Below are 16415 nucleotides of genomic sequence, written 5' to 3' on the forward strand. Positions count from 1 at the left end.
TACATAATTTCAACAGCCAACTGTTTCTTTGCTCACTGCCCTCTTCTTCATAACATTCCACTTTCCCTAGTACAAAGATCTTTCTAAAACGCAAATCTGCCCTAAAGTTATTCAGCGGCCTTCAGTGCTCATAGGATAAATTCCAAGCTTCTGAACAAGGCTTATACGGCCCTTGATAATCTATATCTTATTTGTATCTACTGTTTTATCTCCTGCTACTCGCCTCCCCTATGCTAAAGCCATAGGTAACAGTCTTCAGCTACTTTTGTCATCTTGCTTGCTCTCACCTCCTGGGTTCTGCAATTTTCTGTCACTGCCTTTACCTAACACCTTTTACCCATTAAATCTAGAATTATGATATCAGAAATTTTTTAAAATTCCTCAACTCTGAGTTAGGGAACTCAGCTGTGCATTCCCATTTTCCTTTCACTCTTTAAAGAAAATAAACTTTAACACTTTTAACCAAAAGTTATATGCTACCATCATACCATTTTTTAAAAAGTGTATTTCTATCAATATAGCCAGCTACCCTTCTAAATGACTATGAAAAACATAAAAAGCTATAATAATGGTCACATAATGTTAATAGTATACCAATATCTCCTGCTTAATGTTTGTAATCAATTCCTGATGAGGTATATTACGTGAAATTGTTGGGAGCCTATTTCTGCCTATAATGCATCATATGTCAAATATAAACCCCTAACAAATTTTTTAAAAACACAGTTACAGTACAGTAGAATACCTATAAGTAAATTATAAACAATCACATTTGGGATATAAAATACTTGTAATACCGCTTCCAGATTACAAAGTATACATCAAGTAGTCTTGGTGATTAAATAATTAATATCTTAGTCAACCCTAAAATATCACATAAGGCATATGCAACAACAACAAATACTACTTAGGACAGTAACAACTATGTCGCAAAAATAAAATGCTCTGGGTAAAATGCAGTTGAATTCAGTGTGGTATGAACACTTCCAGTTAGGACCTGCTATTTTGATCTATGTTTGTGTTAAGCTAGAGTCCAGGAAAAAAAAGAAAAACGCTGATGAAAAGATATAGAATCATCTGATCCAGCAGCTCACAGAATAAATGTCTAGCAGACACATGTCCTATTTCTTTCCCTTGCCTTATCAGTAGGCAGTCTGGAAATACAGGCTTCTCATCCCTTCACAATTCCCTTCAGCCACCTGTGTGTTAAATAAATGACATCTATATCCATTGCTCACTTTAATGTAGGCACAGAAAATTACCCATTTCATGATGATAACAGAAATTTACAGAGGCACCATATTTTTTTCCCATAAACAGCATTATTAGTTATAATAGTTTACAAATCACTTTTCATGTACATTATCCTTATACAACCTAGTACAACAAGTAGTATTCATTCTTTGTGTGCACATGTGTGCATGTGTGAGTGTGTACACACACACACACACACAGTATCTTACAATTTCAAAAGCTAATTAGCTTACAGAAAGCCATAGAACTGGCTTAAAATAAAGATAATAACAAAGATAAGCTGGACTGTAAGATCAAGAATCCTTTTGGGGATACAGAGAAGAGACTGGAAACAGACCAACTTTGGCTCCTTGAAGAGGAAGAAAGGACATTGATGTGGGGAAACTAACAATACTAAATAAACTAATAATACTGAATATTGAACTCATATTTAAGGACTAGACACTACTCTCTAGGCTCAATTTGGATCTTCAGCTGAGCAAACCGAAGAACAGAAAACATTTAGTTCTAGTCCAAGAATGATAAATTCTTAAAAATGCTATAGACTTCATCATAAAGATAATTCATGCACAAGGACTTTGTTAATTAAAATATGATCACAAAAAAAAAATCAAGGCTATGTATACACACTTTGCCTGAGGTACACAGAACCTATTTCGGTTTCAGTGCCCTATATCCAACAAGTTTAAGAGTGCCAAAATTCACTTAAACATAAATAGAAGGTGAAAATAAAAAATAAATAAATAATGAGAAGGTGATAATTTGCCCCGAAAGAGATTTGCATGACTACTTTTCAAAATAATGCATTTACCTATTTTTTAAAATCTCCAATAAAATTCAACTTAAAATATGATTTGTATAAAACATGAGGCACATATTACAAAAAGCACCTACTGTTCTTACTCAGAAATGAGAACATGAAAATACATATTCTTTTCCCTTTACAAATTAGTTTTCACTATAGTTTTGTTCTCTGTGATTAATCTAACAAGAGCAACGAGGTTTTTAAAATTTATTTTTTTATTTAAATTCAGTTAAATAACATATAATGTATTGAGTTTCAGAGACAGAAATCAGTGATCATTCTATCACCCTGTGCTCATATCACATGCCCTCCTTAATGTCCACCACCCATCTCTTCCCCCATCTCTCCACCCACTGCCCCTCCAGTTTGATTCCTATGATTACGAGTGTCTTATGGTTTGTCTCCTCTGATTTTGCTTTGTTTTATTTCTCCCTCCCTTCCCCTATAAGAACAACCAGTTTTGATAGACTAATCTTTTTTTTTTTTTTTTTTAAAGATTTTACTTATTTGACAGAGAGAGATCACAAGTAGGCAAGCAGAGAGAAAGAGAGAGAGAGAGAGAAGGAAGCAGGCTCCCTGCCTAGCAGAGAGCCCGATGCGGGACTTGATCCCAGGACCCTGAGATCACGACCTGAGCTGAAGGCAGAGGCTTAACCCATCGAGCCACCCAGGCAGCCCTTGATAGACTAATCTTTATATAATATACAACTTGATGCAACTTTTGCCTAAAGGACTTGACAGAAATCAAAATTTTTACATGGTAAAAAGAAGTCCAAGACAAATTAAGATTTAAAAGGACCATGCAGAAAGCAATTTTTCAGGAATACCTTTTCTGAAAGATACTTAAAAAATATATAATTTATTATATTTAAGACTGACCACTTTCAGTAAGCAGAATGTTTTTTGTATGTTGTAGTATCATCTTACAGTAGAAATTAGTTTGGGAGAAGCCATATAAGTATTTTCCTGAGAGTTCAGTTGAAATAGCCTTTTTTTTTTTTTTTTTAAAGATTTTATTTATTTGCCAGAGAGAGTACACACAAGCAGGCAGAGAGGCAGGCAGAGGCAGCGAGAGAAACAGATGCCCTGCTGAGCAAGGAGCCCGATGCGGGACTCAATCCCAGGACCCCGGGATCATGACCTGAGCCAAAGGCAGCGGCTTAACCAACTGAGCCACCCAGGTGTCCCAAAATAGCCTTAGACAACCATAGTAGTTAGATTTTGCAAAAAGAAATACTTTTATGGTATTTACTGTTTGGGGGGATGAGCCAAGGCTACAATAAATCACTGATTTATCTAAATTTTAATATTTCATTATAATCCATGTAGTAAAATCTTTGAGAAAAGGTCAAATACTCACCAATGTTTTGGTGTAACCTGGCTCAGACTGATAACTTCATCGAGGATTTCATTTTTTGCTTTTTCAAATAGTTCATTCTAGATAATAAAGATACAAGTAAGTAAGATTTTCATAAGATTAATCTGCCCTGATGTGAATTTCAGAGATAACTAAAAAGAAAGCCTCTGACAGGCTAGTAGGGTTAGATTACGTCTGAAGCATGCATGACCAGCAAGTAATGTTCTTCTCTCCTACTCTCTTTTTTAGGAATACCAGTAGCCAGATAAGAACAAAGACATGGATACAGATATCTATCTTATTCACTCAATTCTGAGTGTATTTTTTCATGTTACATGAAAATATCAATACATATTAATTTAGTCTATTAGCATTAGTAAACTGATGCAGTGTTTTACAACACATAGCATTTTACAATCAAAGAAAACCAATATTTAAGTCCCACTAAATTAGAGTATATTTCTCCATGGTAAATACTGAAAAGGTAAAAAAGTTGATGTATAATTTTTAAAAGTTTACATTACACATATATATTCTCTAAAGACCTTTAAAGAAATGTCCCTCACTTTTTCAGTGTTTTTAAACACTTGCTTTAGCAACTTATGATCTAAAATTATTTTTTAATATTTTATGCTAAATAATTTAAAATTATTATAGAAGAGAACTGCACTCTTGCATTTATACAGAGACTGTATTCTTGCAGCTCTAAAGTAGTAATGCTATGGTCAAAACCAAAGCAGTGTGGCTTACCAGACTTTGCTCATCAACATAAATACTGTTGGAGCACAATATTAAACAAGCCATATGCAAAATACATGAGGCACACAAACATTACCCGGTCAAGTTCTCGCAGACGAGGATAGTTATTCTTCCACTCAGTTTCAAGGTTAAAACGTGTTGCTAAGGAAGAAGGAAAGACGTTCCAGTTTCAGGATTCTCTTTCTATCCAACTGCAGTGGTTAAAGGTGACCTGACTTATCTCTGTACTAACTGAATTTCTGGTGTGTATCTACTGCTCCTGAGTATTCTGGCTCTCAACACCTCAGAATCTCACTATTGCAACAGTTTTCCAAACCAATCTTCTTGACTTGCTTCTCCATCTTCAATCCACACAGCATAGAGCTGAAACAGCTTAGTACAGCTGCTAAGGCATGGACTCTGGAGTCACATCACAATGATTCAAATCTTGGGTCTATTATTTATTGTGTGTGATACTGAGTGCATCACCTAGGTAAGTTACCCTGGTGTCCCAGTTTCCTCTTCTGTAAAATGGGAACAATAACAATACTCATAGGGTTGCTGAGGGACTAAGCAGGTAGAATTCCCAAGTGGGAAAAGGGAAGGAAAGTATACTCCCATCAAATGAAACTATGGAAACAAAGCCACAGAGCAGGAAAGTGTGGGCTTCAGGAACTAGGACAACAGAGCTGAAGCAGAAGCTGCTCTGCCTCCAACACCATTCCCCTCTTCCCCCTAAAACAGAGGAATCTGAGTCCTCTCTAGTTTACTAAGCTTTCTCCCAAACACTACTGCAAACTTTTTACTCTGTTTAAACTCTGCAAAGTGCTCTTTGCGATGTTTCCTCTGAAGGAGAAAGTGTTCTTGAACAACTGAAAATTTCTATTCTTCCCATTTTCCACATGCTAGCTAATAGACAATGAGCTAAAAAGCAACTGTTTAGGGAATAAAGAATCTGCTGGATACCTAAGACTGCCAATTAAAGAAATGTCTAAAGTTGTTAACTTACCTTTGAAACTATCCGCCTGTTGCTCAACCGATTCTCGTACCATTTTCCAAAAGCAGTCTGAAACAGCTAGGCTTAAATTTCTTGTAGTCACTTGGTGTGCCTTCAGCATGCTTGTCCTATTAAAAAATAACAAGAGCTATGTACATAAAAATGGCAAAAAGGACAACACTCTCACCAGGTTTGAAAATGTGCTTGTTATAATATAATGAGAATAGTGACTCTCATATTTTATACTGGCGCTGTTCAATAAAACCTTCTATGATGCAGAAAATGTCCTCTGTCTGAGCTACCCACATGGGAGCTACTAAGTGCATGGGGTACTTGAGCCCTTGGAATGTATGGTTGGTGTGACTGAGAAACAGAAATCTAAAATTCCTTGAAGTTAACTAATTCAAATTTAAATAACCACCTGAGGCTAGTGCCTATCATGTTGGACAGCTGAAAGTTCCATATACTTGTCAGCTCTAGTACCCACAGATAACACTCAAGACTACGTTTTCAAGAGCTACCTTGACTTACTACACTAATACAGACACAAATATACGTTGCCATTTTTAGAGACTCTCGATATAATTTTTAATATAATCCAGTTGTCCCTGAACTCTTCCTTTTTGTTTCTCTGTCCGGATCTTACTTTCTGTTATTTTCTGTCAATATTTACTTAGGGCTATCCCTTTGACATCCTCATCTCCCACTCCAACTTTCCCCAATACTGAAAGAGAACCAAGTATGTGTACTCAAAATGTAATTGTTGAGCGCACTTGGATGGCTCAGCATGCAACTCTTTTTTTTTTTTTTTTTTTTTAAAGATTTTAAAAGATTTTATTTACTTAGGGATGCCTGGGTGGCTGAGTTGGTTAACTGTCTGACTCTTGATTTCAGCTCAGGTCATGATCTTGGGGTCATTATATTGAGCCTGATGTTGGGCTCTGTGCTTAGCACAAAGTCTGCTTGTCCCTTTCCCTCTGATCCTCCCCCTGCTTGCCCCACTCTCTCTCAAATAATACATAAAATCTTGAAACAATAAAACAATACTTTATTTATTTATTTATTGAGAGAGAGAGCGTGCGCATGGGCGTAAGCAAGGGGAGGGGCAGGGGAAAGGGCAGGGGGAAGACAGAAAGAATCTCAAGCAGACTCCCCACTAAGTGCAAAGCCCAACACAGGGGTCAATCCCACAACCCCAAGGATCCTGACCTGAGCCAAAATCAAGAGTCAGATGCTGAACCGACTGAATCCCCCAGGCACTCTGGTAGGCAGGCAAATCTTTTTTTTTTTTAAGATTTATTTATTTATTTATTTGACAGAGAGATTGATCACAAGTAGGCAGAGAGAGAGAGACAGAGAGGAGGAAGCAGGCTCCCTAGCGAGCAGAGAACCCAATGCAGGGCTCGATTCCAGGACCCTGGGATCATGATGTGAGACCAAGGCAGAGGCTTTAACCCACTGAGCCACGCAGGTGCCCCAGGGCAGGCGAATCTTTTTTTTTTTTTTTTTTTTAAAGATTTTATTTATTTATTTGACAGGCAGAGATCACAAGTAGGCAGAGAGAGAGGAGGAAGCAGGCTTCCTGCTGAGCAGAGAGCCCGATGTGGGGCTTGATCCCAGGACCCTGGGATCATGACCTGAGCTGAAGGCAGTGGCTTTAACCCACTGAGCCACCCAGGCGCCCCAAGGGCAGGCGAATCTTACTGTGAGTTTGATATCCACATCAGGGCCAGGGTACTTACTTATTTATGAGAGAAAAAAAAAAGAAGAGAAGAGAAGAGAAAAGAAGAAAAAAGAGAGAGAGAAAGAAGGAAAATAAATATAAAATACAAGATGGGTTTCTTTAAAAGATAAATAAAAATGTTAAGTATTGATTTTTAAATATCACTTCATAAATAAAACTAAAGAGGTGTCTGTGTTATCGTTCAGTGCCCACAGTCCAAGGGGCAGTTTATCACACAAGCATGTGTTGTACCAGGTGATAAGCTGCTTCTCATTCTGAGTAGCTTGAGGACTTGCCTTTTAGATAGAGATCGTTATTTGGGAAAAATTCTGGAAATTCAATGTTAAACTAACAGCTATAAAACAAATGTTTTAAGTGAAAACAGTTTAAGCTACTTCCTCAGTATAAAATTTTAAAATATTTAAACCATATACCTACTTTAGGAGTTTTGAATTTTGAAAAAATTCTTCTTCATATTCTCTTATAGCTTCAATGCTTTCAGAGCTGTTTCCTAGGGAAAGATGATGGAGGTCTAAGAAAATTAATTTTATTTGAAAACAAGAAAAACCTAAATTATATAATAATACCTCTTCACATACCTTTTCCTGTTACAACAGCAAAATAACCCAGAGCTTTCATTGGGAAGAGTTTTCCTTCAATAATCTGCTGAATCTATTTTTAAACGTGGGAAATAAATGTGAGATATATGTTTATGTAATTTTTTAAAGTACAACATACTATTCAAAAAGAATAGTTTAATAATGCTGCATACATATATGTTCAGTGAAATATATAAATCTGTACAAAAGTGTTAAAATGGTTCTCAACTGCTATTTGAGGGGAAAAAATGAATGTATTTAATTTCATTACACTAAAAGATACATTATTAAGACCTAAGATGTATTAGTAAAACCTGGAATGATGTGCAGTGGAGTCAGGCCTTAGTTCAATTTCAATTCCACCACTTACTAGCTACGAGGCCTGAAGAAGCTACTTACTTTTTTTTTTTTTTTAGATTTTATTTATTTATTTGACAGACAGAGATCATAAGGAGGCAGAGAAGTAGGCAGAGAGAGAGAGAGAGGAGGAAGCAGGCTCCATGCTGAGCAGAGAGCCCAATATGGGGCTCGATCCCAGGACCCTGGGACCACGACCCAAGCCGAAGGCAGAGGCTTTAACCCACTGAGCCACCCAGGCGCCCCGCTACTTTTTTCAAAATGACTGTTGAGAAGATTCTCTGCAGCACTACGATACGTACCACAGTGCCAGGCATGCAGAGGCCCTCGATAAATGGCAGCTGTGATGATTATTTCCCTATACTTTTCTTCAAATAGATAAATTCTAAACAAGGTGGGACAGTCTTATCTTACTTTTAAAAATATTGGGATCCATTGGCTCTCATCTCTTTCAGGGTCAAAAACCCTTTTCTAAATTATAAACTTAGTTTTCTAAAAACTATAAACTCTGTCCCCAGAAAAATGCATATTTACATAGAGACCTATCATTCAAACAACTGAAGGTTCTGCTCCCAGAAGCCCATTCACATTAACACTACAGGAAGAATCACTCCTTCAAGACAAGTTACACCCCTGAGCTAATGCTGCCTCTTTGGTATAAAAAAGGATTGATAGAAAACTTAACTGCACTTCAAAAGAAATACAAACTTACTATCCTAGGGAAGAGGGGAAAGGAATGAAAGAAATGAAGGGACATGGGAAGAAGGCACAGAATTTCCTTCCACTTTGTTTCTACTTGTCTTCATACCAGGACCAGCAGCATCACAGCAGGCCCTCCCCCTCAAAACATGGCAAAGCAAAGGTCATGGAGGCTGTGCAGAGAAGAGTTAACAGAGCAGGCATGAGACTGCGGTCCTTAGAAAGGCCTGTTCGTCCTTGGCTGGCATCCGAGGACCTCACTGGTAAACAATTCCCACATTGAAACAAAACTTTCCCTGCAAAAGAGTGGCTCATTGTGTGAGTAATGTGGTTTCTGCTGAACATCTGCTTTCCTTTGGGCGTCTGGAATTTTGGTACTTGAGGGGGCCTACATGAACAGCCCCCAGTAAAAACCTTAGGTGTTGAGTCTCTCAAGAGAAACTTGTTGCTGGAGGGATTAAGTGTTTCCTTCAGGACTCTCCCAGGAGAGGGCTCTTGGAAACCTGAACCTGGTTTCCTCCAGATACCATCTCTTGTACTTTTGCTTTTTTTGGGATTCTTCTTTGTATCCAATCACTGTTCACAGATGCTGGTGTAAGAATGACTATGTGCTGAGTCTTGTGAGTCCTTCTATGGAATTGGTAAACTCTGGGGTGGTCTATCTTGGGAACACAGCACAAGAAGCACACGCAGCAAGTTTCAGGTGGGAAGGAGAGAAATTCTAAGCAGTAGCACAAAGGATGGGTACTTATACCTTAAGTTGTTCTATGGGGGATCAAGATATAACAGATGACAGCCATCATGTATATAAGACAGTGCCAAGCACTATTTTAACCCCTTCACAACAAATATTTAACTCATTAAATCTTTGCAACTTATGAGATAGTACCATTAATATCTTCATCCCAACAGATGAGGAAGCCAAAAGCACTAAAAAAAGTTTAAAAATTTACCCAACATTATACAGCTAGCAAAGAGTAGAGCCAGCATTTGAAACCAAGCAATCTGGCTACAGACCCTATATTTTCAATCACTGACTTCTGCTTTTAGAACTAAGCAAAGAACTCGCTCTAAGTCATGACGTGCTCCCTAGTAAGAGTTACAATGTCATGTTGAAATAAAACTTTCTCATTGTTAGAGGAGAAAGAGGGACACTGAAGCCCATGTACAAAGATGTATAAAGCTGCAGAATTTTAGAAATGAAAATGACCCTAGAGATCAGCTAGACTAATAGGATGGATTATGCACTAACTAGATGCAGAGAAGTAACAAGATTTGCTCAAGGACAACACAGCTTGGTGGTGGAGTATGGATAACAACTGTGAGGCCTGAGACCAACCCATTGCCTTCCGTATTATAAAAATCTGCTTCATAGTCTTTGATCAGTTAGGAAAGGTAATGTTTGTTTGCAAAAAAAAAAAAAAACCAACAAAAATTGTATACATAATGTCCAGAAGGAATCTATAGTGTCACTAGGCCTACACTAATTTATAAACATTAACTTAAAAAAAATTTTTTTAGAAAAGAAACACCACAATCATTATTAATTTGTGGTTAATTAATAAGTGGTTAATGAACATCGGCATATAAGATTATTTAAATTAGAGTAAGCAGCATTAATAGTTTTCTAAGAATTTCTGAAACAAACAAACTGAAATTATGGAATTTTACTTAAACCTCAAAATTGCACTAAAGTAATTTACTTTAACTTTCTAATACTTTGTTTTTAATGAGAAGAAAAATCCCACTAAAGTATTCTACAAGTTTTTGTTTGCTGTATGTTTTTGCTTTTATCACCAGTCCCTATCATAGCTGAAGCTTATACAAAGAATCTGTTCTTTCACAAAGAAGAACTTGCCCTCACCCTGCTTGGACTAGCCACGTTTTTTTCTGCCAGGTCTACTTTGGTCAAAACAAATATTGTCCTCCTTCCATGGGGATCCATTTGACTGACCAGGTCTGTAACAATGCTGCGCTCAGCATCCACAGATCCATCTGAAAAAAATTTGAAAAATGACACTATAACAACTGCAAAGTAGACTTTAAAATTTCTATATGCTACACCCTTGTATCTACATTACAGTAAGAAAACTTCTTAATACATTTATTTTAGTTATGAAAAGAACTTCTAGCTAATAAAAATCTGCAATGCCTACAATGAAATTTATCAAAATATTGCCAATATCAATCCTATTTATTAATAAATGAATGATTTAGGGAGGGCAAGACATTTATCTTGTATGTTTATGTAATGTGCATATTTAGAGCAAAGCTTAGCCTGCTAAAGAGGGAAGCATATCAGTGCAATTAAAACCTTTTGATAAGATTTACCTTGAATACACAGTATGATGGCATTAGGATTCTGCATATAAGCTTTGCTGATACTGAAAATAGTTTCCTTTGTGTCAGGAGCCATGCCTGATGTCACAGTCTTGAAGAAAAAGGTTTTAAATATCGTTACACATATTTTCCACAATAGGAACAAGACAAAAATACATGTTCTATATATACTTACATTGATCACACCTGGTAAGTCAACAAGCACCATCCTCTGCAATCCCGGGCCTTTTACATTTAAAGATATGGTCTACTCAGGGAAAACAAAAGAAAACAAAATTCACCATGGGCAGCGATCTGTTAGTAATATATTCATGATATGTATGTTCTGAAAATTCTGTACCTCATCCATTCAGAAAGAAGTTATTCTTTTTCTGATCCTTTTATTTAATTATTCTAGAAAATTACTCACAAAATGATACATTATTTGGAATATTTTTAAAAATCTGTGTGTTTTAGAATAGCTGCAATCTAAACATGAATGCCAATCATGATTTATCTCAAATCATAAACTCTGAATTTCCACAGAACATTGTTAAAATGAATTACAACACTTACCTCAGGACTAACAGTACAGCCTTCTTTCACATTTTTCCTCATTCGGAGTTCTATTTCATGTCTTAATGCTGCGAGCTATTAATAGTAAACAACAAAATCCTATGAAAATCTTCAACTAACAAAAATTCCAGTTTAGTTGTCTTTCTTAAGCTTATAGGAGTTAGAAGCTACCATGAACCTCATACAAAGTCTACTTACATCCTCCTCTTTGGTAAGATCGAACTCCCGAGAACTATCTTTAAACAAGGCCACATGGTGAGGACCTTCACTCAGTGTAACCTGAAATTAATGGAAAATCAAGATGTAGTAATACATTTACAATTCATATTACAATTCATATTGATCCCATAGGACTTACAGCCCACCGCACTGCATAAATCCAGGCATCCCCTCACAGTACACATAAAGGAACATCCTTGGGGGCTGACAACATGGCAATGCAGAGACTACAGAATTTTTTATCTGTATTGTCCATATATCTGTTGCATGTGCTGTAATTTCCCAATAAGACTGCTGGCTACTCTTGATCTTTCATGACCTAAAACAAAATGCTGCTGCCCCTATCCTTTTCCAGTCAATGCTAGAAGACTACTAAGAACAGAACCATCAAACTATAACTTGAAAAACAAAAAGAAATCTTGGATTTAACTTCAAAGGTTAACTTAGGTAAAGGACAATTCATTCATTCAACTTCTATCTATTGAGGACTAACTGTGTCAAGTGCTGCCGGAGGGTAAACAAAGAATCTACTGTCCCTCGTTTAGAGCTCACTACCTCCTGGGACAAATAATACACAGAACTAAATGGACAGTGCAGCAAAACCTACGTGCACATAAGACTGACCACAGGGGAGCTAATGTAGCTTCTATCCTAGGAGTGAGAGACATCTGCATAAAGAATTCCCTAACAGCTTATATATCAACAGTTAGGGCTTTCATGAGGACTTCTAAAGTTCACATTCCTTTGCTTTTCAACTGCAGCTTTTCAGGCTTCTTTATAATGATCCAATTTTACTTTTAAAATACAATTCCTTCTACTGAGACTTGCTAAGAAAACCAACAAAACTTAGCTGTTTGAAAGCATCAGAGAGCAGCCATGGCATCCTGGACTGGGCCCAAGACCCCAGAGGATTTTAGGGGCATATTCCTATGGCTGTTTTCCTTTGGGGTGCTTACAGATTTGTGGCACAGGGTCATGTAAGAGAAAAGGTTAAAACTTGAAGCAGTCTTACTGGGTTGAGGAGACAAGATCAGAGATCAGAGGGTATCAAGCAGCCCTGGCTTAAGGTGCTAAAGCTCCAGAAAAAAACTGACAGCAGAAATCAATCTCCAAAAACCAAGCCCTACCTTTTGTCCACAATTTCCCCGTAACATGTTTGCACATGAGTTAGCAAAACAGAAAGAATCTGCTAAAGAGGCTAAATCAAGATTCTGGCAATCTGTCTAGGGGAGACAAAAACACAGAGTTCAGAGTCTATCAAAGAGAAGAAGTCCTGGTAAATTCTAGAGAAGTAATGGTGAACCGGAAAGAAACCAGCCTTGTCTATTTCAAGGAAATCTGTTCATGATTTACTCACCTGCCAGAAGAAAATGAATTCCTTCCTAAAATATAATATCATTCATAATGCTATTCATATAACAGCCACTATAATTAGAGTGCTGGTAGCAATGTAGAAGGTAGATTTACAACATTTTTAGAGATGATTATAGAATAAGCTATGAGGTACAGTCAGACTTTCCCCCCACCAGAAATATCCCAAGTGCCTATCAATAGTAAGATGGACCTATAAAGTTTGGTGTGTTCACACAAAACCATGGAGCAACGGGAAAGAAACTGGTTTTACACAACATAGTTGAATTCATGCCCAGATCCAAAACAGTGCACTCTGTTATAAATCACACTAGACTGCTTGTTGCAGTTTTGAACAGACTTCATTTCTGGAAGATTTTAGCACTAGCCTTATTATCTATTCTGGCCTTTGTTCTTGGTGATGTCAATTTTCTAATTCTGCCATTACTCTACACCCACCAGCTAAAGTAAAAGAAAAAAAAAAACAACACCTTACGACAGCTTTCAGCTTTCCCCCTGAATTTATGTCCACAGATCTTTTTTGAGAGAAAGAGCAGATGTGCAAGTGGAGGGGTGGAAAGAGAGGCAGAGGGAGAAAGAGAATCTTAAGTAGGCCCCAACCCAGCAACAGAGCCCAACATGGGGGCTTGATCTCATGACCTTGAGATTATGACCTGAGCCCAAACTGAAGAGCTGGACATTCAACCGACTGAGCCACCCAGGCGCCCCTATCTCCACAGATCTTAATGGAGACCTTAGTATGGCTCAGGAATCCTATTATATCTTGCCTTATCTCCATCAACTCACTTCTGGAGTCACCACTTGCCTAGAAAGACTTGTTCACTCGATCTTTAATACCTTCTCCCCTCTCATTACTTCATAGCTGATAATCTAGCCTCTCATTTCACTGAGCAAATGGAAGCAAGCAGAAGGATACCTGCACATATTCTACTTAATTGCCTTCACTGGTAAAATGGCCAATTATTAGTCTTCATCTTTCCTGATCTGTCAGCAGTGTTTGACCTCACTGATCACTGCCTCCTCCTAGTTATTTTCTTGACCTGGCTTCCAGTACACTGTGCTGCTTGGGTTCCCCCTATACACTGCTGGCTCCTTGAGAAGCTCCTTTGTTGTCTGCTCCACCCTCAACCTCTTAATCTTGGGTATGCCCAGGACACAATTCTTCGTCCTGTGTCTTCTCTTTCCTCACTCCCTCAGTGAACTTACCTAGGAAGACCGTGGCTTTACATACCACCTTTAGATATTTGATTATGACGTCTAAATTTATGTCTCTAGCCCAGGTCTCCAACTGCTACTTATTTGTTAATATCCCTTGCAAGTCAAAAACTCCCAATCTTCTCTCCAGGGCTAACTCCCACTACTCCAGACACCCCCATATCAATTACATGTTCTAATTTATTCAGGCCAAAAAGCACTGGCATCATCTTGATAACTGACTTACACTTCTTCATATCAAGTATGCTAAGAAATCCTACTGATTTTGCTTTAAGAATCGATCCATAATCCAATAATCTCTTATCATCTTTGTGGCTAGTTCCCTGGTGAAAGAATCACCTGAACATTCCAAAAGCTTCCCATTTGGTCTCTCTCGATCTACCCATCTTACTTACATCTATTTTCAGCACAGCAGCTATAGTGAGCCTTTTTAAAAAGTAGTATTATAGGGCGCCTGGGTAGCTCAGTCGATTGAGCATTCAGCTTTTGATTTTGGCTCAGGTTGTCATCTTGGGGTCCTGGGATCGAGCCCTGTGTCGGGCTCTGCACTCAGCACAGAGTCTGCTTGGGATATTCTCCCTCTCCCTCTGCACCCCTCTCCACTTGTATGCACAGGAGAACTCTTTCTCTATTAAAAAAAATGTAGTATTACTCTGTTCAAAACCCTGCACTGGCTCCCTATTTCATTCAAAATAAAAATCCAAGTCTGTGCAATGACCAACAAAGCCCCAATGATCTGTTTCCTGCTGCCTCCCATTAGTCCTCTGATCTCATCATCCATCCACTACTCTTCACTCTGCTCTAGCCACACTGGCCTTGAACACAACAGCCACCGAACTACCTCAGGGGCTTTGCACTAACTTTTTCTCTGCATGGAACACTCTTGAACTAGATATCCACATGACTTCTTCCCTTACTTTGTGCAAGTCTTGGTTCAAATGTCACCGTCTCAATGCAGTCTATCTGGCACCCTACCCTTACCTGGCTTCACCTTCTTTTTTTTGTGGCACAACAATTACCAGCTTCTAACATACTATGTAATTCAGTCATTTATTTTGCTTCTTACTTATTGCCTGCTTCTTCTAATGGAACTCATCCTCCATTATGGAAAGGATCTTTGTTTTATTTAACTAACACACTGCTAGAACAGTGCCAAGCATATTAGGCATTCAATAAATATTTGTTGAATGAAAGACTGGAGCCATAGACTTTTTTCCTGCGGCAATGGATGAACTGTGAGAACTTCTATATATTGCATGCTGAGTCCCAGCCTTTGTCCTCAAAGACTCTGCTACTACGAGCAATTGTTCCCTATCCCTTACATCATCATTTTTACCTCTCAAACTGTATCATTACAATCAGTTGGTAAATATCTTTCCCTTGACCCAACATATTTCAACTACTACTGCCCCATTGCTCCATTCTTCTTAGAGTAAAACTGGAAAATTATCTACATTTACAGACTCCACTTCCAATATTCTCATTTTCTGACTCAACCTCTCACTGACCTCACTCTGAATAAAATCCAGAGTCCTAACAACGGCTTAGTGAAGCTTGGTCCCACCACACCTCTGCCCTCCTCTTCCATCTCTCATCCATCACCCGCTCTGCTCCTGTCACACTGGTCTCCAGGCTGTGCCTGCACCGATTTCCACAATAGGACTAATTCCCAGGGCTATGTATCCATTCTTTTTCATTATAATTCTTCATTTCAACATAACAAACTTCACTGCAGCAGCTACGTTCCCGAGGAGTTTCATCCAGATGGCCTACTGTCCTACCTTAACCGGAGAGCGTGTCATCATCTCCCCAGATCCTCGAGGGAATATACGTGCTTGAGCAATCATTTCCAACACGCTGGTTTTTCCAGCGCTCTGGTCTCCAACCACAACAACCTTACCATAGAACAAATAACATCAGTTCAGATTTTTTAAATACACAATTTTACTTAAATAGATTTGAAATATCACTGAGATTTTTTCAGTCTTTTAAAAAAATACAGTTAAATGATTTTAAAAATCCCATCCATAAAAACAAAGATGGTCATTACCTCTATGCATACCAAAAATATAAACAGTAAAATATTAATTGGATCCAGTATTTATATCCAAATTTTTAACAAAAAGTTGTGCTAAATTAAACTACTACTTCTAAAACCAGATCACTCATGTTCTATAAATCTTTTC

At 37.9% G+C, this 16415-nt stretch overlaps 1 protein-coding gene across 4 annotated transcripts in view; it reads right to left on the reverse strand.

Moving 5' to 3' along the window:
- OPA1 (OPA1 mitochondrial dynamin like GTPase) overlaps positions 1-16415 on the reverse strand; it is an 89841-nt gene that overhangs the window by 43680 nt on the left and 29746 nt on the right. For all 4 annotated transcript variants that reach the window (XM_059163119.1, XM_059163117.1, XM_059163118.1 and 1 more), the window contains 11 exons: positions 16011-16124; positions 11623-11703; positions 11425-11499; positions 11045-11116; positions 10861-10960; positions 10394-10524; positions 7474-7546; positions 7313-7385; positions 5164-5279; positions 4252-4316; positions 3420-3496 (listed from right to left, as the gene is read on the reverse strand). In XM_059163119.1, coding sequence (XP_059019102.1) covers positions 3420-3496; positions 4252-4316; positions 5164-5279; positions 7313-7385; positions 7474-7546; positions 10394-10524; positions 10861-10960; positions 11045-11116; positions 11425-11499; positions 11623-11703; positions 16011-16124 — 977 coding nt within the window. The remainder of the gene's footprint in view (positions 1-3419; positions 3497-4251; positions 4317-5163; positions 5280-7312; positions 7386-7473; positions 7547-10393; positions 10525-10860; positions 10961-11044; positions 11117-11424; positions 11500-11622; positions 11704-16010; positions 16125-16415) is intronic.

The sequence above is a fragment of the Mustela lutreola genome, chromosome 2 (genome assembly GCF_030435805.1).
Source record: "Mustela lutreola isolate mMusLut2 chromosome 2, mMusLut2.pri, whole genome shotgun sequence".
NCBI lineage: Eukaryota > Metazoa > Chordata > Mammalia > Carnivora > Mustelidae > Mustela > Mustela lutreola.